Below are 24,852 nucleotides of genomic sequence, written 5' to 3' on the forward strand. Positions count from 1 at the left end.
AAGAAAGATAAAAAGGAGGAAAATTAATGAAGGAAGAAGTGTAAAAAGAAAAAAAAAATGAAGGTGGAAAGAAGAAAGACACTAAGGGTAAGGGTAGAAGGAAAAAATGAAGGAAGGAAGGAAGTAACGATAGACAAATAATATAAGAAAGATAAAAAGGAGGAAAATTAATGAAGGAAGAAGTGTAAAAAGAAAAAAAAATGAAGGTGGAAAGAAGAAAGACACTCAAAAAAAGGGGGCAAGAAAATTACATGATACAATACACAGAAGAGAGACGAACATCAAGCTAATAGTGGCAGTGATGAATACCCAACCAATCTCTGCCTCTGCCTCGCTCCCTGCCACTCTCCCATCCTGCCTCCCTCCAAGGTCTCCCGGCGCAGGGTCAGGAAAGCAACACATTCTTGCCTAACATAAGGAAGTGACACGAGCTTCAAATGTCCGTAAGGAAAGCCAGCCAGCACATGATTTCCGTGATAGGAAGATAACAAGGTCTTGACGAACTGGTGGTGGTGGTGGTGGTGGTGGTGGTTGCTTTTGTAGAAGATAGGAAAATGGTTGTTTGTAGAATGCTAACAAGAACAAGAATAAATAGTGGTGGTGGTAGTAGTTGTAGTTGTTTGTAGAAAATAAAAATTACTGGTAAAATAATAAGAGAAGAACCAGAATAAATAGCTGCATTAATAGTAGTAGTAGTAGTAGTAGTAGTAGTAGTAGTAGTAGTAGTAGTAGTAGAAGTAATGGTAGTAGCAGTAGTAGTAGTAGTAATGGTAGTAGTGGTAGTAGTAGTACATCATATCACATAACTCAGAAGAAAATCACAAAAACAAGAGAGGAAGAGACAAATTATATTTACGTATGAATACCTTATCGCGATATCTGACTGTGGTGGAGGGGAAGGAGGAGGAGGAGGAGGAGGAGGAGAAGGAGGAGGAGGAGGAGGAGGTGACGCGACGTTCAGTGACTACCAATGATAAGATAAACATAAAACACGTCTTGAGGTCTGCTGCATTAGATTTAACTCGCCAGTCTCGCACGAACCTTCACAAACAACGCGCGTGCATCCCAGTCACTCCCAGTCACTCTCAGTCTATCTCTCCTCACACCATATCACTGGGAACACAAGAAGTCAAGGTAAGAGTGAAGGACGAGGTGAAATAGTGCATTAACCTTTTCACTGCTTTTCAGCACACACTTCTCGTCATCACAAAGAATTCTGAGACATTTCTTTTCTTTCTACAGTCGCATCTAAGCATTTTACTGGCTACTGAGAAATCTATTCTTTCAATCCCCTTCTTCTTTCTTGAATATGAATGTACAGATACTGCGCAGTGGTGTGAATTGTTATCCTGTAGCATATCGCAATGAAAGGGTTAAGCTGATCCATGACATTGAAACGCTTATCGAGAAAGTGTTTACCTGTGGCTGCGCGTTTTTTCCCCCAGTAACCTTCCGATTGATAAACAAGAACAGTGATTAATAATTTTTTTTCAAATATTACACACTTCAGGGAGTAAAATAACAGGAAAATCACCCAAAAGGGACCTGTGTTAAGCTAAAACTGATCACTGGTCTATGTAGAAAATAACATGTGTGAAATATCCCCGAAGTGCAACAGACCTTTAATTTAAATTCTCGTTGTAGATGGCAAAGAATGTTCATTGTCTATCAGAAAAATTCTACGTCCTTTGAAACACTGTCCTGCTTGAGAATAAGGGATTAAGAACTATGAGTGCATTCCCATCAACTTTTCCTCTGGTGAGACACGTCAGTGCAATGGATCTAAATTCTCGTTGCAGATGAGTTACAGCAAGGAGACGCAACAGGAAAGGCGGCGCTCTGTACATCATCTGGTGCTTGTGTTGCTGTCTCTCTGTCTCCATAACACAGCGGCGACCCTTCAAGGTGTGTGTGTGTGTGTGTGTGTGTGTGTGTGTGTGTGTGTGTGTGTGTGTGTGTGTGTGTGTGTGTGTGTTCTTACCTAATTGTATTTTTTACAGGACTGAGTCAATCTCGTAATGTCCCGCCCTTCAGTTAAAACCAAGCTGTCATATTTATCTTTAAAACTATGAGTGCTCCTTTCACATACAACTTGGTCAGCCAGTGCATTCTGTTGGCTGATTGCTGTCAGAAAAAAAAGAAATTATATCTCCTCACATTTTTTTTCTTCAGTTTCTTACTGTGTTCTCTTAAGACGGCTGCGTCCCTCAAGGAAATTTAATACGGCCTTCAGCAAGTAACGAAAAATACTTTTTATCGCTATACTGTCATAACACTTTGTTCACATTTAGTTTTGATCATATGCTGCAATAAGAATGATTTTATAATTGCTATTACTGCATATCATTAAAATTGTAAGTAAGCTTTATATTCTAGTTACGTATAATAATGATGGCTAGGCAGACTACTGCACATCTGGTGTGGCTAGTTAGCCCAGTAAAGTGGCCTGAGGGTACTACATTCATAGCGGCATGAGTGCTGGCTGGCGAGCCTCGCTAATTCTGCTGACGTGACTCGGTTGTTGACAGTTTAGCCAATTGAAATCTTGTGGTCGCTGAGGATGCTCGTCGTCGTGAGAAGCACGAAGACGACCAATAAATTAATTACAACGCATATTCACATTAAAGGCAATACGAGGCCCCCATCACACACTGACCATCTAATGTGTTCCCCCCCTAACCCCACCCATAAAGGTTAAGCAACACTGTCACAGAGAGAGAGAGAGAGAGAGAGAGAGAGAGAGAGAGAGAGAGAGAGAGAGAGAGAGAGAGAGAGAGAGAGATTAAGCTGATAAGAACAGAGAGAGAGAGAGAGAGAGAGAGAGAGAGAGAGAGAGAGAGAGAGAGAGAGAGAGAGAGAGAGAGAGAGAGAGAGAGAGATCTTAATAGAAGCAGCTTTAAATTAATTTATTCACTCAAAAAAAATGTGAAAGTGAGTCACCTGTGCTTTGCTTATCGGTGCGGTTTAGTCCTCAAAGCCTCACCATCATAATACTCTTAGTAGGTTAAATCTCATCAAAGAAACTGTATTGCCCTCCGCCCCGCCCCGCCCCCTGCATAACCCCGCAGGAAACACCTACCTACGTGACACAGATAGACGTGATAACTGTGTTTAATAATCAAACAACACAGTGAAATGATACCAAACAAGAGTATCATTATTTCAGCGTGACTCAGTTTGCTTGTGTTTGTTTTTATGGTGTTTTTTTTTTTTTGTGTGTGTGTGTGTGTGTGTGTGTCTGAATTCCATCTTTGCGGATGGGAATTTATGAAAGGCTTAGACAAAAACATTTCGGGTTAAATTATGTAAAAAAAAAGAGAACTGTTTCCCTTCCTTTCACAGTCTACAGTATGTAGTAATAACCAATACGAGTTTTTTAATCAGCGTTAACATTTCATACACTTCTGGGAATATTTACAGTGTTGTTTAAAAAATAACCTTCTTTAATTTCAAGCAGACAAACAAACAAATATTTTTCTTCCTCTCTCACAATCTAAAAGGAATAACAACAATCTATACGAAATCCCAGATCTGTGCTGAAAATTTCCTACATTTTAGGGGACAATTTCAAGGCAGTTAAAGTTAAAAGACAATGATCTTCCTTTATCCCCCCCCCGAAAAAAAAGGAAAGAATTAAATAAAGAAAACCAAAAAGGAAAAAAAATAAGAAAAAGAGCCAGAAAAAAGAAAAATAAACAAGAACAGAAAAAACAACAACTTAATTTTCCCTCGCAGGCGGTACCTACTCCTACGACACTCTGACTGAGGTGGTGGACATCCCAGGGGAGGGCGTGACGCGGCTGTGTGTGACGCCCCTGGATGCCAACACGCGGATCAAGGTGCGGCACACGGGGACGGAGGGCGCGAGGCAGGAGGTGCTGGTGAAGAAGAAGGCACTGGCGGTGGACACGTTGGCGGTATTGGAGATCGGCGTGGAGACAGGAGGCGGTGATAAGGTGAGTCTGAATATCCTGCCGAAAATGTGAAGATGTCGTGACGATATATAAGGAAAGGTAATTACGAAATATCACGTGTTCGGACTTCACGTGGCCAAAAATAAGATGATACACTTCTTCTTTTTCTTCTTCCGCACCTCCACTTTTCCCAACCCGTGACTGAGCGTGAGAACAAGTACCATATTCTGAAATACTTCTGCGCCGCACCTCCACTGCTTTCAAAAGCCTCTAGTTAAAGGTGCACTGGTCCCTAAGGGTGTTTTCATGGTAATAGTGACAGATTAATAAGAGTTCTACATTATTAACTGGAGAAACACTCTTGGCAACTCGACTAGTTATCTCTGTGGTCCTGGAAAACAGTCGTGGTGAGAGAGCAAAGCGTTTCAGAATACAGGTCTGAATGTGCTGGCGAAAATGTCCAAAAAGTTCAGGCGATAGAGGAGAGGTAAGGGTACAATAATTGAGAAATGCCACGCGTGTTCACACCTGCTGTAGTCGAAAATAAGATGCCTTTCAGTTACCTTTTATTATATTCCGTTCGAGAAATGCCAGCACTACATGAATTCACGTGTTTTGGCTTGTTAGGTGAGCAAGCAAGGCACGAAGCACGACTGTCTTGAAGCAAACAAACAAGTGCATGAAATCTGACGTAACCTTTCATTTCTCTTTGCCTGGATGGTTTCAAGTCACGATATTTGTTGATTAAACGACTAAAACTCTACGAAATTTAATTAAACGAAAACAAAAGGAAGCATAAACAGTAGTAGATTTGATTATTACGACCCTATGATAAACTTTACTAACTATCCTAACATTGAGACATGTGATAGTAAGCTGTAGCAAATATACACTAACTACCCTAACATCTAAAGTGAAAGACGCGAGATAGTAGAGACGAAGGGAAGACAGAACAGAACTTGCACAATGACATCTCTGCCTCGTCAAAGTGCGTGGATAACAAGGGTAACACAAAGCCAGGTATTGACTCTCACCTACACCCTTCACCCCCACAGGCTTCCCTCAACGTGTGGCTCAACGGGCGGAAACTACAGCCACCTGACAGTGACCCCCGCCCTACTAGCCCCACCCCACTACAACCCCGTACTACTCTGCTCCTGAAGGTGAGACTGAATGTGTGAGTGAGTGATTGGTTGATTGAGTGAATGACGGTTCGCTAGAGTGAGTGACTGATTGCTTGATTGATTGACTGGTTGACTTACTGACTGACTGCCTGATTGGTTGATTGCTTACGTGACTGACTGGTACAAAACTGACTAGGTGATCGTGACTGATTGAATGACTGACCCCCTGCCTCCCTGCCTGCCTGTCTGATTGACTGACTGACTGACTAACTTGCTAGCTACCTGAGTGACTGACTGACTGATTTAAGGCACCACCACAACAACGAAGTCAATACAACGCCAATATTAACAGCTTGTATAGCGTCAGAAAATGTACTAATCTAAAAACGCTTCACTCTTACTAACTGACCGACTGAATGAGTGACCTGGACAAAAGACATCAAGTACATCAAGTTTTCATTACATTTACGATACCGAAAGGAACAAATAATTAAAATTTCTGTATTCCTCAACAGGGAAATGCCGAAATCAGGAACTGCACGGATGAAAAAAAAGAGACAAAGAAAACAGAGGAGAAAGAGAAGGTCGTTTTGGGCACTTCAGTAGAGATGATGATGGTGACAGCGACGGAGGAAAGAACGGTGGGGGGAGAGGCAGGAGGAGTGACAGGGAAGCAAGAGGTGACACAGGCACAGACAGGAAAAGTGACAGAGGAACAAGCAGTGTCATCACCCAATGCTTCTCAGCCGCCTCCCAGCAGCGCCTCCACCAACGACACTCTTGAAACAGAAGGTAAGTCGGCGGCAGATTGGTAAATCATCAGGTTACGGTGCTGCTGGCTCTACTTCATGCAGTGTCTCGATCTCTGTCTTTATACTACAAATTCCAAAGCATAAATCGTGTCCCATTTGATTGTATTGTTTTTGTTTATATGTTAACACCGCTAAGGTTCTTTTTACTCGTGGCGGTGACGCGAGGGTTTACAAATTCAAGAGCCAGTGCCCTCTATCGTCGCTCCAGGCCAGTTCTTTCTATCGTGTAGACTCACTGTGGCCTCTTGTGCGGCGGTGGCTCAGAGTCCTGACGGCTCCGTGTGTTGCAGGTCCAGACTTGGAGGAAGAGGATCCGTGGTGGAGCTTCATGCTGGTGCTGGGCAAGGTAGGGGAAGTGCCCGTGCTGGCGCTGTTGGTGGTGTGCCTGGTTGGGGGCGTGGTGGTGGGCGGCGTCACGGTGTGCCTTTGCTCCAAGGCGTGCAGCAAGCGTCGCGTGGAGTACCTGCCGGTGTCCACGGTAAGGACACACGCCGGACACCTGCCGGGCGACATTGTGCGAGAGCCAAAGTTTTGGGACACGGCCAGCAACAAGCAGAGAAGCTCAGGCATCGGCAGCGCCTACAGCACCCTCAACACTGACAGCGGCAGCCACATGGGCACGACAAACAGTCGCGGCACTGGGTCGCGGCACGCCGGTAGTGCCAACAACTCCATGGACCGCGGCGCCAAGAGCTCCACGCACAACGGAGTCAACAACCTTGGTCGCGGGGGAAATGTCAGCCCCACCAACTCCATCAACGGCAGCCGCAGCAACACCACCGCCAACGTGCTCAACATTCCTCCCGGCAGCATGCCACGCTCCGCCAGCGGCAGGAGCTGGGACAACAGGAGCGTGGAGCCCAGCCCGAGGCTCCAGGGCAACAGTGTGACGCGCACCCCGAGCAACAGAAGCACCAGAAGCACCGGCAGCTCCGTCAACCGCAACACAAACCGCAGCCCCAACATCCCCTACACGCACAAGCTGGGCATCCTGACGGGCCACCAGAACGTGCCCGTGCTGCAGAAACATAACAACAACAGACAACAGGCCTCCGACGACGACTCGGACGACTCGTGGTACGACAAGCCCTACGTGAGTCCTCCGCTGCTGGCCGACAACTACTCCGTGCCGCACGTCACCTCCACGGAGCCCGTCTTGGTGGAGGTGCGCACCGCCGCCGCCTCCACAACCGACCCCAATGCGCCCGAGGTCCCCATGTTCCAGTTCGGGACCTTCAAGAAGTGAGGGCGAGCGGGACAACACAATATTGAGGAGTTGATTTGTTTTTCAAGTCGGTCTGAACTGATGTTCCTAGCAAGCGTGTCACGGATCTGCTGGTGTGGAGAACGCTGCTAGTCAATAGTGATTCATGATTCTGAAGAGTGTGTGTGTGTGTGTGTGTGTGCGTGTAAGAGAACACAGCCTGGGAGTATAGCAAACCCTGCTGCCCACCGACCGTGACATATAGGGATGAAAACTCTACCGCTGAACGGAACAGAGTCAAGGAGTCCCTCATAATCCAATATTTATTGTATCGCCTTACGCTTCATTCCTTCCGTGAGTCGCTGAGAGATGACAGAATACCCCACCACTGCCCCTTCCCCTCGCCCTTCACCTCGACAAACCACACCATAACCCCTTCCCTTCACCCAACACACACCATCATTACTCCTACCCCTTCCTTCACCCTAACACATATTACCACTACCCCTTCCTTCACCCCAACACATCTTACCAATAACCCTTCCTTCACCCAACACACACCATCACAACACCTACCCCTTCCTTCACCCAACACGTCCTACCACTAACCCTTCCCTTCACCCCAACACACCCTACCACTGCTCGTTCCCTTCACCCCAACACTCCCTCTTCACGCTATCAACGCCACGATAAGATTGCCGCCTGCACGCTGCGCTGAGGAAAACAAAGGCACGACAAAGGAGGAACACCATCAGACGTGTTGGCCCTTACGAGATTCATGATAAGCTGTGCTATCTAATCTGTATGATGACGTGTTTACCTGAAATAATTATAAAAAAATAATCGCTATCCTTCAGTGCTTCCGACATTTTGCAGTTTTTTCTTTACAAGTTTCTTAAAGTTAAAAAAAAAAAGTTATATTCTTCTTTGTCTTATTTTCAGTGATTTTTTTCTTTTTATCTTTTTTGTAGCCCTTGTCCAGAACTCCTTTCACATAATAAAATGAATATTACTCGTGTTCTTCAGAAGTAATTGCCTAAGCGAAGAGTCAGGTTTAAATAAGGAGGAGCGAAGCTAAACGAGAAAGAAAGAAAGAAACGTACATCTATATATTCTCGTTTCGCTACAAAACACATTCTTTTATCCGACAAACAATCTGACAGTCCAAGTCAATTGAGGTCATTTTATGTGTTGAAAGAGAGAAAGAAGAAGAAAGTTAAGTACTGTAATTCATTTTTTTTTTCTGCTACAAAAGGCATTCTCGTATCTGACGAACAATTGTACAGATTGATTCAACCCAAGTTTATTTTATGTGTTAAAAGAAAGAAGAAAAGTACAGCTATTCATTATCAATTCGCTATAAAATACATTCTCCAATCGAACAAACAATCCCGAGTCAACTAATGTGTTCTTCAGTGCACCTGTACCAACCCTCCTTATACGCAGTCAGTCACTTTGTACCGAAAATAATACATAAATGTTCATGTATAATATTATTAAAAACGATATTTATATTTTTGTATCCTGGTCTTTCAATTATTCCTCTCATTGCGTCGCTTAACCTAACTTAACCTAACCTAACCTGTTGTTAATATTGCGATATCGCCTTTGCAACGGCAACCATCTTCCTTGGTCTCTGTTTCCTGTCTTTCTTTATTGTGTGTGTGTGTGTGTGTGTGTGTGTGTGTGTGTGTGTTTAGAGTCTTCCTTCTAGTCGTTTATCTCCTTTTCCAGAACCGATGACTGCTACAAGGAACACACTCGTGATGTTGATTCTATCAACAAAGCAATAGTGATGCAAGGGAGGGATCGACACGGAATAAGCAGAGAGTGACTGCAGTGATATTTACACCGTGTTGACAAGACTGATTCCATTTTTTTATTTTGTTCTGTGAGTGTGATAAGACAAGAAAAATCATGGAGTATCGGATACTATCAAGGTATTGCATTAGTTTATGTTTATATTATTATTATTATTATTATTATTTTAGGACTGGTTTGGTTAGGTTTAGTTAAGTTAGGTTAGGTTAGGCTAGGCTAGGTTAAGTTTGGTTTGGTTAGGTAAGGTAAGGTTAGGTTAGGTTAGGTTAGGTTTGGTCAAGTTGTTTGGTTTCGTTTAATTTTACTTAGGTTAGACTGCATTTGATTAGGTTCCGTTTGTTAGGTTAGGTTGGGTTAGGTTACGTTAGGTTAGGGTTACTCTAATGAAACAACATTCTATCATGGGTGGTGACGGCTACCCGCCCTTCCTGAGTCACCGCCACTATCGCGATATCAGTTTTCTGTCGATATTTTCAGGGTTACTGAGTTATCGCCTCTTTGTCACCTGTTGTGCTCCCCCGCCAGCTGACACACGTGCTTGCTTGTCACTCATTATTCTGTTATGACTTCTAAGCTTCCTACAAATCCAGCCTTATATTAAACTTTCTTTCTCATCTTGTTCTCGTGTTTCCTTGCCACTTTTGTTATGACTTCCAAGCTTCCTGCAAATGCCCTTCTCTCGCATCTTGTTACCGTAGTTTTGTTAGTGACCTTCAAACTTCCTGTAAACGCCACCTTCAGTTAAACCTTCTCTCGCATCTTGTTACCGTAATTTTGTTAGTGACCTTCAAACTTCCTGCAAACGCCACCTTCAGTTAAACCTTCTCTCGCATTTTGATTCCGTGTTTGCTTGTCGTTGTTTTGTTATTGAGTTTCCTGCAACGTCTCCTTCTATTAAGTCTTTTCTCGCATCTTGTTATCGTTTTTGTCTGACACTCAATATTTTCTTTAGGACTTTCAAGCTTCCTGTAAAATCCATAAATCTGTACCAACCCTCATGTATTTTATTACCGTGTTTGCTTGTCATTGCTTTGCTACTAACTTTTGAACTTCCTGTAAGAACCACATTCTGCTAAACCTTCTCTCGCATCTTCTTATGGTGGTTTTCTTATTGATTTCCAAGCTTCCTGTGAGAACCGCCTTCCGTTACACCTTCTCTCGTATCTTATTACCTTGAGTCATGAGAGATCTGTGGAAACGAGTAATTTAATCAGTGTTAGTACAGAAAACTAATTCATATCAACTCTGGTTGTCGAATTAACTCTTTCACTGCAATAGCTGTCCTTTGTTATTATTTGGAGCGCTGGAAATAATAGTTTGCAAGGTCACACACTTAAAAGAATAAGTTATGCTTTTCCTTTTTCTCTGAGCTATATCACTATCAAAGTGAATAGTACAAAAAAAAGTGTCAGAAAAAGGGGAGAATAGCATTTTCTTGTTTATTTTAAGTCAAAAGTCACTTCGATAACTTGGATTAGCTTTGATTGTGTGTGTGTGTGTGTGTGTGAAGCGACACGCGGGAATGGAATTTGGATTTTTTTTCTTTTTCAGGGTTGTAAACTCGATATCTTAGTGAGAGAGAGAGAGAGAGAGAGAGAGAGAGAGAGAGAGAGAGAGAGAGAGAGAGAGAGAGAGAGAGAGAGAGAGAGAGAGAGTGCTGATTCCAAGTCGTAAAATAAAGAAAATATTAAGTGATAGTTTCAATTTTTTTTTACCGTAGGTGCTAACTCTCTCTCTCTCTCTCTCTCTCTCTCTCTCTCTCTCTCTCTCTCTCTCTCTCTCTCTCTCTCTCTCTCTCTCTCTCTCTCTCTCACACACATAGGAGAGCACACCAAATATTGAGTCTCCCTTATTTCCTTATCACCACCTCCTCGCCCTCCACACAAACGCCACATTTAGGCCTGCTTCACTCTATCACTAATACTATTTTCAAAGGCCACAGAGATGATTAGCAAGACTCTTTCTCCTCTTAATACTGTATATATCTTGTTAATATGTTATTAGAACCGTAAAAAACACCCTTTTAGACTACGTAGCGCCTTATGAAAGTAGCGGAGGAGCGGCGCGGAAGTGTTTCAGGATACTGTCATTAATTAGTCGGGGTAGAAATAACCATAAATCAAATTCTAATAAGTAATATGAGCAGAACTAAACCTTATCAACACCTATATGCCTCTCTACCAAAGACCGGCCATTCAGTTCCTCCCCATTCTCTCGTTTTCTTTCATGCCTTGCTGTTACTGTACTTGACGTATCCATCATCCATATACTCCCCCTTATCAGCCCTTATCATTTTTTCCTGGAAGTTATTAGCAGCTTATCAGTTGGTAGGATTAAATACTTGAATGACGGTGTGTATTTTCTCGTAAGAATGAATAATGTAAGGTATATTTTTTTTTTTTTGTGTGTGTTTTGAGGGCTATGCGTGAAAAGTGGTGTTGGTTTTTGACAATGGAACCGTGTCTTGGTAAGGTGAGATGCATTCGAGGAGGGAGACAAAATGAAAACGTTGCTGAATTATGTGGAAATAGTACTGTACATAAATAATAATGATTAGAAAAAAAAGTAAAAAAAAAAGGTGAATATTACCAAAGATTAAATGTATTGAAGAGGGATGAAAATGGGGGAAAAAAATACATAAGAGGTTTGATAAATGAAACTGAATGAGGTGAAAGATAGTACAAAAATGCTAGAGATTAAAGTGAAAAAAAAAGTTAAAGTGTGCAAAGGTGAGATGCATTCAAGAAGGAAATAAATGAAAAGAAAAGTTTCATAAATGTTAATGAATGAGATGAAAGATAGCATATAAATGATGGAGTAGAAAAAAGTAAAGTAACGTTTAAAAGCAAAGACTGAATGTATTTAACAGGGAAAAAAGATGAAAAGAAAAGTTTGATAAATGTTACTGAATGACGTGAAAATAGTAAATACGGGTAAATGTTAAAGAATGCAAATAAAACTTAATATACGCAAAAATAAGATACACTCAAAAAATATAAATAAATAAATAAATAAATAAATATATATATATATATATATATATATATATATATATATATATATATATATATATATATATATATATATATATATATATATATATATATATATATATATATATATATATATATATATATATATATATATATATATATATATATATATATATATATATATATATATATATATATATATATAAACTTACTGAAGTGGAAAATACATACAGAAAATTGAAATAAAAAAGGAAGTATAAAAAAAATAGTAAAAGTAGAAACTCAAAACTCAAGAAAAGGTCTGACAACGAAGGGCAAAGCAACGCACGTTCGGGCAGGCAGCGGGGCTGGCCAAACAAGCAAACAAGAAAGTTAAAGCAAGTGGGAAGCAGGCGATACCTAAACTAAATAATTAAACATCACTATCAAGTTTGTCACGGCCACCCGCCACGAAGAAGAGGAGGAGGAGGAGGAGGAGGAGAAGGAGGAGGAGGAGGAGGAGGGCAAAGACGAAGATGAGGAAAGTTAATTAATTTCCCGAAATTTTGAATTTTGTTGTTGACAATTCTTTTTTGGGGTGAGTGTCATCTTGGAGAGACTTTTTTTTTTTGCTTTACTTTTTATTCGCCGTCTTTTGTTGCCCTCGGCCAGAATGCTTCTCACTAAAAAGAATAAATAAAAAAAATAAATGAAATAAAATATATAAATAAACAAACAAAATACAAGATAGACAAATAAACAAAATGCAATATAGATAAAATAAATAAAGCATAATAAAATAACTAATAAAATCAGATAAAAAACTGAAAAAAAAGAAGAAAACTGGAGGTGTAGAAGTCAGAGTGAGGTATTAATTGTATTTTTAAACACTCTGTACTTTCATCCTAATTCTTCAAAACGCCACAGTGGTGATAAGCCTGTTTCTCATGGGTATCTTTTTCTTTCTCACACTCTTTCTCTCTCTCTCACCGATAATGTCCTTGTTAAACTCTTACTAAAATCACATGAACACCCCTGATAACTCCACTAGCCTCTACCACACTACATCTTGTCGGAAGGGGTCGAAATGCGTAAGTTACCGAGATGTTTGAAAATTCCATTGAGAGAGAGAGAGAGAGAGAGAGAGAGAGAGAGAGAGAGAGAGAGAGAGAGAGAGAGAGAGAGAGAGAACTTGACACCAGAAAATCTCCCAGAACGAATATTATAATAAAAAAAAGTTAAGCCCTGCCCGTGGTTGGCACATCGCATACATAAAAAAAGAATAAAAAAAGAAAGACGTTCACGGAAAACCTGGTGAAACATGCAACTACTAAGCAGTAATAAACCACTGGAATGAAGTACGTCACTGTTAAGCAAGGCAGCGTGGATGCCAGAAAGCGAAAATACGTATATACTTGAGTGTAACCTTTAATGTCTATATGTTTCCCTTTTTCTTCTAGCAAAGTCGCCTCGTGCACTGCGCTTGGGAGTCTCAGCGACAGGAAGAGGCCGTGGCTGTGAACTAAGCAGGAAGGCTCGCTTTTTTGACATATAAGTTGTCATGGAATATGTGGGCTTCGCCTGGTATATCTCTCACAACAGAGACCTTATCGCTTGAATTATCAGTTCCTTGCTACAGACCAACCTGTGAAGGCGCACTCCTACCCGAAGCGCCTGACTCTTTCATACTGCTCCCCTTCGCGTTCTTTCTTCAAGTGCTATCTGTCGCATCACACATCGATAAGGTAAAGAAATAGCGGGTATTATGAAAGTAACCTTAGCATACTAATTTCCTGACAATGACTCTTGATTTGCGCAAAATATGATGCCTTTCTAAATCCACGCAATGAAGGAACCAGCAGTGTAATGAACTGAATGTATCTAAACCGAACAGCAACGTAATCTAACCCTCAGATGGAAACACTGATTAAGTTCTTTTTTTTTCCGGTTTTACGTCCGGTTTCCCTAATTCATCAGGGCTAGGACAATGCTTCCTAACGAAAGACTGGTTCTGGCATTTGGGACTGTTACTCAGATGAGTGGCCAGGATTCGAACCCACGCATCTGAGAACCCCTCAGCACTTTACAACGGCAGCCCCGCGTTATTATCTCAATATTATCGACAAAAATACCACTCTCGGAGTAGAGGAGATAGTAATAGTAAGATTGAAGGACAATCAATATAAAGCTCAGCGCATGGTGGCGCATGTTGTGTGGCTTGCAAATAATGAAGGTGCGCGCCATTATTTACTGAAATAACCTTAGCCTACTTATTTCGACACAATGGTTATTTGTTTCAGGACAAAAATATGAAGCTCTTCCTTAACCTATCTCAGCCTTAGGGTGAAAATATTAATGTTTTCAATATCATCGCGCTATTCTACTTATTTCTGGACAAAAATATATTACTCTTTTGACACTTAGCTTACACAATGAGGGGACCAGCAATTAAATTAATGAACTGAATCAATCTGAGCCTAACCTAACCTTGCCCTCGGGTGAAAACGCCAGTCATTTCAGAATAATGGAGCTATATTTAAGCGCGTGGGCTGTGGCTGGTGGCCCTGTGCAGTTCCTGATCCGGGTTTTTCAGTGAGGTGCTAATGATACCAACGATAATGATGGCAATGTGGTAATGAGCAACAGTCTACCATGACACGATAACATTTATTTGCCTTACTTGGTGCAGCGGAGCGATGGTGACACCCACGCTTCCTTGGCAAGTACCAGTCACTTCCGGATTGACGGCAGTAAAGAAGGCTGTCGTTGTTCTCAGTACTCGCCACCCTGACAAGGACAATGATACTGTGTTTTTTTTTATTACACCACAAAGACATGCATGGGTTACTTCATTGTTCACACCCAGTCAGTTAAGATAGTCACCGAGCTATCACCCAGCTATCACCCACCTGTTGAACAACAAATTTGAAAGAGACCTGCGTTGTCAGTTTTATTCCAACATATACTCCAGCGTTGCACAGTTTACGTTAGAAGAAAACAATACTTTTATCACTTTTTATACTTTTCAATGCCATACACACTGCCAGCTTAAGTAAATTCATCCTATTACCACCCACCTACATGGTTCAGTGCTGCGTTGGAATACAACTGACAACGCAGGTGTCTTTCAAACTTGCTATTCAAACACTATTGACTGGCACGCTTTTATCACTAATGTATAGGTTACTTCAATGCACACACAGTCGGTTCAGGTGAAATCACGCATCTGCCACCCACCTGCATGCTCCTGTGTTGCAGAGTTCACGCTGGAGAAGAGGAGTCACAGTTCAGCCGTCTCTCAGACTAGCTATTCAACGGAGCTTCACGAGTCTCGATTCCGGCACCTCCTTGTCACCTGCAGGAGGAAGAGATCACACATTATTGGCATTGCGTCGTTCTCGTAAACAGGTTCTCGACATTCAGCAATTGAATATGTTAGTTGTAATCATAAAATCGATCTCCTAGCGTCGTACCTTAGTGACGGACAGAATCGGTACTTGACGGAGCTTCGCAAGGTTTTGTTCAGTTTTATTCATTGTCCTTGGTAATTGAGTCTCTCTTGTGGCGAATAATAGTTGTGATATCTAAGTTACGAGTAACATACAGCGCCTTCACTATACATACAACATTCATTATCAACCAGGCCAAGATAGGGAGTGCAGCAAGGAAGATAGGAAGTCTAAACCTCCTTGGTGTGCAGCGTGTACTTCAGTCTGGATTCGAACTAAGAATTGAGGCAGGATGAAGCGAGCTATGAGCACGTTAAATCACCAGTAAGGGGTACACTCATTGACTCAACACTTGTAGGCACTTACTACACTGGTCTCTTATATAGTAATGCATTCTGTATTAACCCGCATTGAGCGCTAGAGTTAAAAAATACCCGTGATTTATACCATGTCTTTCACTACCACATTCTGCTGCTTGCCACGTTTCCTTGATTACTAGCAATTCTAGACATGTTTTCTTATTCTGCAGTCACCTCCAAACACTGCACTTGGATCTACATTACTATTACATCACTGATTCTCTCTCTTAACTCTTTCACTGTTATTTGGCACGTTTCCTTGATTACTAACCGTTATGAGACATGATTCCTTGTTCCACAGCCATCTCTAAACATTGTACTGGCTGGAAGTTGTGAAATCTATTTTTTTTTTTATCTCCTTTCTTTTAGATGCTTGTAAAAACTCCACACATTGCTTGAAGTGTTGTGAATTGTTGCATATTATAGGGAAACGGTTAACTTAGCTAACTTACAAGAGACAACAGCAAAATTAGGATAGGAATTGCAATGTGTTACTTCTTGACCGACTAGAGTTTTGATTTCAGGTTATAAATACTCCATACATTGCTTTTAGTGCTGTAAATTGTTGGATATTGCATTGAAAAGCTTAACTTAAAACTAGAGATCGGAAAAGAAATATTTAGAATACAATTTTTTTTCGCCTAAAACAGTGATTTCAGAAAAAAAAAAATCAGTTTCTGCTGGATATTTACATAAAGCGGCTCAAACAAGACATTTTTACCAGATCCCTGTTGAAAGTCATGCCAGCGGTGTTTCAATAGTCTGCTTCACGTCTACAATTATTCAATAAGAAATTAAACATAGGTGAGTGACTGTCAGGAGTAATGGAAGTCATATCATATTCCATCAACGACATAAAAACAAATGTTATCATCTTCACATAACTTAAATAATTTCAAGAAGATAAAGGATATGAATACCGCTGTCCGTCTGACTCATAAGAAGAGACAAAACAAGACCCTTGACACGTTTGCTGCCATGGAGTTGTAAGATACAAGTCGATAGCTTCCTGTCAGCGTCAGCAGGAGAATTTCAACTACTTTTTTCCTTTCTTCCAGGTTTCTCCAGTGCGGCTTCTCCTGTGACCTCGCCCCCCAAGCCAAAAATAAAAGGGCAACACCAGTATGTCTTGCTCAACTCACAGAAGGAGAGGAGTGACGCGGGACCTCCTGTCTGTTCTGCTCCTCTTCCACGTGTTCCTCATGATCCTGTCACTTACGCTGGCTGAAGGTAAAGTGTGAAATGGTATGATTTAACGTAACCTAATACCAGTACCATCTTTTAATTCTACTACTACTACTACTACTACTACTACTACTACTACTACTACTACTACTTCTTCTTCTACTACTACTACTACTACTACTACTACTACTACTACTACTACTACTACTACTACTACTACAACTACTACTACTAACACCAGCACCATAACTAACACCAGCACCCTTCACACTTACAGAAATCGATAACCAGAAGATGGCCCTAGTGCGGACCATGAACCAGCGTAAGAAGAGCATGTGTCTGCGCCAACTTGAGAGCACCACGTCCCTCGAGATGCTGCTGAGGATGTACGTGAGACCCATAGGACCAGGGAACAACAGACTACATATCGCTGGCAGTGTTAAAGTTCCCACTGAAGAGCTGGAGGTTGGGGGAGACAGGGCATCGCTTCACTACGAGTACACCTCTCTCGATAAAGAAGTTAGTTATGACAGGGGTGGTGGTGGTGGTGGTGGTGGTTTGCTGTCGTTGTTTTAGTAATAGCGGTAGATTTTTTGATGGTTTTGTAGTGATAGTAGTATTTTTTTGTAATTTTTGTAGAAGTAGTAGTAGTAGTAGTAGTAGTAGTAGAAGTAGTAGTAGTAGTAGTAGTAGAAGTAGTAGTAGTAGTAGTAGTAGAAGTAGTAGTAGTAGTAGTAGTAGCAGCTAGTCACAACGTTCTCTGACTCGTGTATAGCAGCGCCATAGTCACGTGACCAGCCTAGCCTAGTTAAGAATCACCAGAAAAGTGTGTTTACGGAAATACTGAGGCATTAGGGGATCACAGCTTGATAATGCGTTCCTAGAAGGGGAGAGAAGGATACACCTGACCAAACCAATAAGACGCGTTATCAGTTTACTAACCACACCCAACGTAGTGCACCTGGCGTAAATAAAAAAAAAAAAAAAAACAGGAAAAGAGGATTGAAGTTATGAGGTAATGAAATACTGCATAAGTTATTATTATTATTTTTCATTTACTTACTTTTTTTTTCTAACCAGACAGCTGCATAAATCTCTACTGTTTTTTTTTTTTTTTTCTTTCTTCATTTTTTTTTTTTTCCTGCTGATAAGATGGTATCATTTCCTCACGTCACCAAACCCCAAACCTGCTGGGTTATAAACCTTCACCTTGTTAAAAGCCTCCCTTCCCGCCCGGAGATAAGTTTTTTTTCTTCTTCTTTTTTTCCTTTATGTAAGAGAGACACGTTCAGACAACAAAGATGACAAAAAAAAAATAAATAAACAAACAAATAAATAAATAAATAAATAAATAAAAAAGTAGATAAAGATCCACTGAAGATGCAAGTCACTAGAAAGAATATTCAAATTATGAGAAATGTCTTGAAACCTCGCTACTGAAAGAGTTGATAGTCATAGGCAGGAGGAAATACAGAAGCAGACAGGGAGTTCCAGAGTTTAACGATAAAAGGAATGAAAGACTGTGAATACCGGTTAACTCTTGCATTGGGGAAATAGACAGCTGGTGATGATACAAGCCTACATGTCACCTTCACAACATTCCCTGCATTACGCGAAAATTTAAACATAACGAGGGAAGCTGCAAGAATCCACCCACCAGGCCTTCACGTGGCAGTCCATGTGAAGGCTACGACCGACTCGCCCCTGTATTGAGAAACGCTTCGCTCTCTCAACCATTACTATTTTCCAAGACCACAGAGATGATTAGCCAGGTTCTCAGAGTGTTTCTCCTTTTAATAATGTGGTAATTTTGTTCATATATCACTCCAACCGTAAAAATCATCCCCCCCCAAAAAAAAAAAAAACTCATATAACTTCAATGGGCTATCAAGACTTTCTCCTGTTTATAATGTAGAAATCTTGTTAATCTTGTTAATCTTGTTAATCTGTCTCTCACCACGGCTATTTTCCAAGGCCACAGATATGATTAGCCGGGTTCTCAAGGCTATTTCTCCTGTTAATAATGTAGACATCTGGCATATATGTCACTAGAATCGTAAAAACACCCTTTAAAATCCTCTCACTTCAACCAGAGCCTTTGGAAAGTAGTGATGCAGCGAGGAAGTATTTCAGAAATGGCCCCGAGTTATGCCACAACAGAGGTCACGTGTTAGACTATGGTTAGAGGAGAGAGCGCTATCCACTGTGGCGCTGCCTCTCTCACCAAAATAGAACCGTGAGCCAGGATTAAACTCGTAAATCTCGTAACCCTTAAGTCGTAAGAACATTGTGTTTCAGACACCGGGCTTCCCAACAGGCGCTGAGAAAAATGTAGGCAGACACAAATAAACTGATAAGACAAATTAACATGTATTCAAAAACGAATACAAAAATAAACAAGATAAACTAAAGCTGTGGGTGTGTGTGTGTGTGTGTGTGTGTGTATATATATATATATATATATATATATATATATATATATATATATATATATATATATATATATATATATATATATATATATATATATATATATATATATATATATATATATATATATATATATATATATATATATATATAAAGAGAGATAGATCATCTGATAAATAGATAAATGTACTTATTTCTCTTCCTCTTCTTGTAATATTATATTTTATACCTCTTTCTCTTCTTTTAACGTTAATCCCTGTACCTATTACTTATTCCTCTAGCTCCTTCTCTTCCTTTCTTGTAACATAAATAATTCAAAATTCCTCTTCCCTTGTAACATTACCGCCTATATCTCTTCCTTTCTCCTTCTTCTTGTAACATTAACTACCATACCGCTAATTCCTCTATTTTTCCTCTTCCCTTCTTGTAACATTACCTCCCCCGCCTCTTTCTTTTCACTACTAGTAACATTAACTCTTCTACCTATTCCTAATCCTTCTATCTCTTCTTCCTCCTTTCTTCTTGTAACATAACTTCCTTTATCTCTTTTTCTTCCCTTTTTGTACCATTACCTCCTCTACCTCTTCCTCTCCCCTTCTTGGAACCTAACCAGTCTTTTTGTAACAACTTAACCTTCTGTTTGTAACACTGACTCCTCATTCTTCTACATCTCCCTGCTCCCTTCTCGTAAAACTAATCAACTCCTTTTTATAACATTTACTAACTTCTCTTGCTCTTTCCTCCTTGTGACATTGCCTCCTTCACCTCTTCCTCTTTCCTTTATCTTGTAACACTATACCTATTCCTCTTGTACCACTAAGTCCTCTCCTTCTCCCGTCACCTCACACAGCTCTACCTTAACGTGACGCTGAATGGCAAACCACTGAGGTACATTACCACTCGGTTCATGTACCATCTTCGCTACGACCTCAACGCCGTCAAGATGTATGTTAAGGTAAGGCTGTAACCTGTGTTGTGTTCTCTTGTTTTTTGTATATTATTGTAAGACTGTGTTTTGTATATGGTGAGACTCTAGCTAATTTGTGTTCTCTCATTTTGTGGCTCTGAATAGGATACTTTTTTCTTTTTTCTTTTTTTCTCTCTAGTGTTGTATTTCGCTGATTTATTGCACTGGCTGTAAAAGTTTTTTTTTCTTTTTTTCTGTTTATTGTATTATATTTCAGTGATCTATATTGCACTGCTTAGGACGTTTCTCTCTCTCTCTCTCTCTCTCTCTCTCTCTCTCTCTCTCTCTCTCTCTCTCTCTCTCTCTCTCTCTCTCTCTCTCTAAATGTGTGTGTGTGTGTGTGTGTGTGTGTGTGTGTGTGTGTGTGTGTGTGTGTGTGTGTGTGTGTGTGTGTAATGATGATGATGATGATGATGATGATGATGATGATGATGCTGATAATGATAATGATGATGATGATGATAATAATAATAATAATAATAATAATAATAATAATAATAATAATAATAATAATAATAATAATAATAATAAACAATTTACTTACGTCTTTCAATGAGATTCTTAAAACATAATGAATAAATAATTTGACTTTTATATCCAATTTACAAAACTCATACAAGACAATCTTATTATGGTATATGTATTTAATCAATCTTCCTTCCCCTCCTACCTTCTGACCGTAAAGGCATTATAATATTAGATTCAGCCGCTTATATTTCTCTTTACAGGGACGAGTGGAGATATTAGATGGGGAGGAATGTTCACAACCCGAGACCACCACCACCACCACCACCACAGGTAAATATTGTTGAAATGTTTGAGATATGAGCTGTGGTGGCGAGATGTAAACGGGATTATTATAATTTTTTCTATCATATACAGCCATCTTACTTTATTTTTCTACTAACTTGAGAATATTGAAAAAAAAGAAAAAAATACAGAACCTCCACGAACTTCCTCAGTCATGGTTTCATCACAAGCCAACCACGCGGAGTCCTTCAGTAAAGAGCATCGACAACACGACGATGAGGACACAATCCAGGTGCCTCTTCCCGCCGACATCCCGTCAAGTCCCGCCGCCTCTACCATGCCAGGCAGCGGAGATACTAGTACGACCCTCGGTTTGCAACTTAATTCCTTGGGTCACACCTCTGGAGAGTGACCCCTGATCCACACTTTCCCTTGGATATTATTTTGGAAGACTGTCCCCTTTGATTATTTTCAGTGTCTCTTTACTTTCTTGCCGGACACTGATAAAATATGTGGCGTGACTCATTAGTACAGTAAAACCTCGCTAAGTTGGACTAATCAAGGGGAAGGCCGATCTGACAACTGAAAATATGACTTATCTGAACCTAGCACTGCATTTAAATTCCTTGTTCCCAGGGTGTTCAACAAGCCTCCCTGTAACATGCTGGGTCAAGGCCGCGCACTACTACCCCTTCAGCTCTTTCTTGCTTGTACCATTTGTAGACAGATTTGTTGAGGTTTTCGTGCTGCGTCTTCCCTCAAAAGCGTCTGACTTGACCGATATCCAACTTAAAGAAATCCAATTTACTGAGGTTTTACTGTGCATCTAGTGTGACGTGCATGCTGTGATTTGTCTGGGGGAATTCCAGAGTATCCGTGATTATTTCCAGATCTGGCATGATGTGATTCTGATCTCTGTTTACTATGAGCGTTATCCTTCTCAGGGAATAACATCTCTGGGACGACACATTTTTTGGGGTAATTTCCACTGCATACATAAGTTGTCTTATTTCCTTTTATTACACTGTGAGACACTTTAATTTTATCTGTAACATTACAAGCATGTGAAGTCTTTTCAAAAGTATGCAGCCTTATGGGAGGAGCAGAAATGGCCTACGTTTTGGGTTCTAAGTGTAATGTCCTTCAGAGTGTGCCTCTTGTGACTCCTTACACTTGGTCCTTCCGTCTCTTCATTGATGGAAACATTTCTACAATACCTGTTCCAGAATGGCTACCAGATGTACTGCCACCCTCTACATGTTTTCTGGCTCTCAAACTTGAGTGACCACAAGGTGCATGGGTTAATTTCTGTAAGCTGAATGTCCTTATGATTTCTAACTCTTCTATTTGTGAAAGGGTCTCCCAGTTCGAGAGCTGGAGACAAGACATCACATAGGGCACAGAACACTGCATTTGACACTCATTCTGGAAAGAGACTAGAAAATTCTCCAGCAATGAAAGGATCAATGGGATTAGTGTGCAGATTCCCAAGAGGCTCACTTTGAAAGACATTCAAGTTTGAAGGCAAAAAATAAGCCACATTTTATTCATTAGCCTGAGGTTAGATACTTTTGAACAAACCTCATAAATGTTTTTCTTTTTTTAACCAATGTATGTATATGTTCTGTATTGTATGTACTTTCCTTCCTCTATGTATTAGTGTTTGATTTCCATTTATTTTCTCCCTACGCCCCCAGCTGCTAACTCTGTACAAGGGCCTTATCTGTCCATGTATAGAGTATGCTTCACATGTCGGGGGGGGGGAGAGTTTCCACTCATGCTGCTCTTCTAGACTGGGTGGAATCAAAAGCTTTTCGTCTCATCAACTCCTCTCCTCTAACCGACTGTCTTCAGCCTCTCTCTCATCACTGCAATGTTGCATCTCTAGTGGTCTTCTACCACTATTTTTATGCTAACTGCTCTTCTGATCTTGTTAACTGTATGCCTCCCCTCCTCCCGTGGCCTCGCTGCACAAGACTTTCTTCTTTCTCTCACCCCTATTCTGTCCACCTCTCTACTGCGAGAGTTAACCAGTATTCTCAATCATTCATCCCTTTCTCTGGTAAACTCTGGAACTCCCTGCCTGCTTTTCTATTTCAACCTTCCTATGACTTGAATTCCTTCAAGAGGGAGATTTCAAGACACTTATTCTTCAATTTTTGGCTATCGCTTTGGACCCTTTTCAGGGGCTGGCATCTCAGTGGGTTTTTTTTTTTTTTTTTTAATTGGATTTTTGTTGCCCTTGGCCAGTGTCCCTCCTACATAAAAAAAAAAAAAAAAACACTAGCCACTCCCATTACCCCAAGTCTCTCTTCCCCACACAGCATCATGGATCATGGTAATGGGGGCGGCAGGCCCAGTACCCCTCCTAGTCATCGTAGTGGTTCTGCTGGTGTTGCTGGTGGTGGTGGTGGTAAGTGTCTCTGTCATCCTCTGGCGCCGAAGAAAAGCAGCTGATAACACCTCAAAAAACAAGGATGAATTTGCTGCATGTCAACACCCACTCATGCCACAGACCACAAATATTGGACCTTCTATGACCTCACAAGCGGACCAGTTCTCCAGCAATGATATGAATGTGAACCCTGTATATAGATCTCCTCCACCTCCTCCTTCTCTCAACTACTATAGTGAATGAGAAAACTTATGACAGACACAAATAGCAAATAATGAATGATCCCCCCCAAAAAAATAACTGCCATGTAAAGTTGGAGTCTCTGAAAACTAATTTTACTCTACATTAAAGGTAGATTTCAGTAAGTTTTCAAACATGTAACTGTTGTCTTTACATGCCAAACTGTGAAAGGTTTCCTGTTGGTCAAAGCTGATCCAGGACTTTCACTACGGCAGCCTCTCCTGCCTGAACAGCTGAGCCTCCACAGTGAGTTAAAAAAAAATTATATATCAATATAAAAGGAACACTGCAGACTGGTGGCCAAAACACCTAACCTTCCTGTAGTGAACCATGAAAGAAGGGACTTACATGACAAACCAATGAGAAAGGCCTATTCCATGATTCATATGGTGTTTTTTAATGACAAACAAATGTGAAAGGCCTATTCTATGATTCATATTAAGATTAGGTAATGATACTTTTAGTGATCATCACAGGAATAAAGCTACAGATATCCGTTATGGTGAAGCTAGGTAGCTGTTATGATAGTGGTGTGAATATATATTTTTACAAGATGTAACACTTAAGTAAGTTGATTATATCCTTTTTTTTTCTCAATGTATGCTTAAAGTATATTTTACTGCAGGATTATCATTTCAATACAAATTTTCTACATTTACATTTCTTTCTACATACATATGATTATGACAGCATCATTTGTGTCCACTCCTCAGCTGATCTCTGGAAATCATGGTTTGTACAAGACCTAGGCAACTCCAGATACAAAATGGTGGTGACCAATCTGAATGGAATCCTTTCTTATTCACTTTTCTGGGAACAGCACTTACGTGATTCTTATTTAATGTTTTAATAGTCTAGCATTTCTTTCACATAAAATAGAACACAACATCCTCCCGGAGACATAGCAGCACAAGATACTGCTACTAAAAATTTACCTGAGTTTTGCCAAACATTCAAATATCATGCTATTTTTCCAAGAGCTATGTGCCACTTTACACAAGCCATTGTCACTTGTTACTCCATTTGGGTCCTAAAAAATTAAAATGAGATACAACTACAGGCATTAAGGTTTGAACTACTCAGTCACTCCTTTTGTCCTTTTAGTACTCTATATTTGCAAAAGTTCACTCTCCTGCACTTGATGTGAAATCATGGCATTCAAAAGGTTAATCATTCCCAATCTCTATTACCTTGCCCTCCAAACACACACACAGGTACTAGCAGCTGTAA

General features: G+C 40.5%; 2 protein-coding genes and 1 long non-coding RNA gene across 3 annotated transcripts; 2 read left to right on the top strand and 1 right to left on the bottom strand.

The window, feature by feature from the left end:
• Positions 1 to 976: 976 nt before the first annotated feature.
• Positions 977 to 8,576, top strand: LOC135109758 (uncharacterized). The gene is made up of 6 exons (XM_064021365.1): positions 977 to 1,134; positions 1,800 to 1,905; positions 3,736 to 3,956; positions 4,970 to 5,077; positions 5,554 to 5,830; positions 6,141 to 8,576. The coding sequence occupies exons 2-6, from the start codon at positions 1,800 to 1,802 to the stop codon at positions 7,094 to 7,096; spliced, it is 1,668 nt and encodes a 555-aa protein (XP_063877435.1). The 5' UTR covers positions 977 to 1,134; the 3' UTR covers positions 7,097 to 8,576.
• A 1,041-nt stretch (positions 8,577 to 9,617) lies between these two features.
• LOC135109766 (uncharacterized) lies at positions 9,618 to 15,127 on the bottom strand. Its single transcript, XR_010272896.1, has 3 exons — positions 15,085 to 15,127; positions 14,528 to 14,634; positions 9,618 to 10,064 (listed from the first exon to the last, which is right to left on the bottom strand). It is a non-coding gene; the product is annotated as an uncharacterized LOC135109766 (long non-coding RNA).
• Positions 13,416 to 24,280, top strand: LOC135109760 (uncharacterized). Its single transcript, XM_064021374.1, has 7 exons — positions 13,416 to 13,592; positions 16,714 to 16,885; positions 17,118 to 17,359; positions 20,121 to 20,225; positions 20,966 to 21,035; positions 21,200 to 21,346; positions 23,312 to 24,280. The coding sequence occupies exons 2-7, from the start codon at positions 16,780 to 16,782 to the stop codon at positions 23,623 to 23,625; spliced, it is 984 nt and encodes a 327-aa protein (XP_063877444.1). The 5' UTR covers positions 13,416 to 13,592; positions 16,714 to 16,779; the 3' UTR covers positions 23,626 to 24,280.
• Positions 24,281 to 24,852: the final 572 nt, after the last annotated feature.

The sequence above is a fragment of the Scylla paramamosain genome, chromosome 19 (genome assembly GCF_035594125.1).
Source record: "Scylla paramamosain isolate STU-SP2022 chromosome 19, ASM3559412v1, whole genome shotgun sequence".
Taxonomy (NCBI): Eukaryota; Metazoa; Arthropoda; class Malacostraca; order Decapoda; family Portunidae; genus Scylla; species Scylla paramamosain.

Coding starts and splice junctions, on each gene's coding strand:
- LOC135109758 (XM_064021365.1), top strand. CDS start 1,800: ATGAGTTACAGCAAGGAGACGCAACAGGAAAGGCGGCGCTCTGTACAT. Junction 3,957..4,969: donor AGACAGGAGGCGGTGATAAG/GTGAGTCTGAAT, acceptor TCACCCCCACAG/GCTTCCCTCAACGTGTGGCT. Junction 5,078..5,553: donor GTACTACTCTGCTCCTGAAG/GTGAGACTGAAT, acceptor ATTCCTCAACAG/GGAAATGCCGAAATCAGGAA.
- LOC135109760 (XM_064021374.1), top strand. CDS start 16,780: ATGTCTTGCTCAACTCACAGAAGGAGAGGAGTGACGCGGGACCTCCTG. Junction 17,360..20,120: donor ACACCTCTCTCGATAAAGAA/GTTAGTTATGAC, acceptor CACCTCACACAG/CTCTACCTTAACGTGACGCT. Junction 21,036..21,199: donor CACCACCACCACCACCACAG/GTAAATATTGTT, acceptor GAACTTCCTCAG/TCATGGTTTCATCACAAGCC.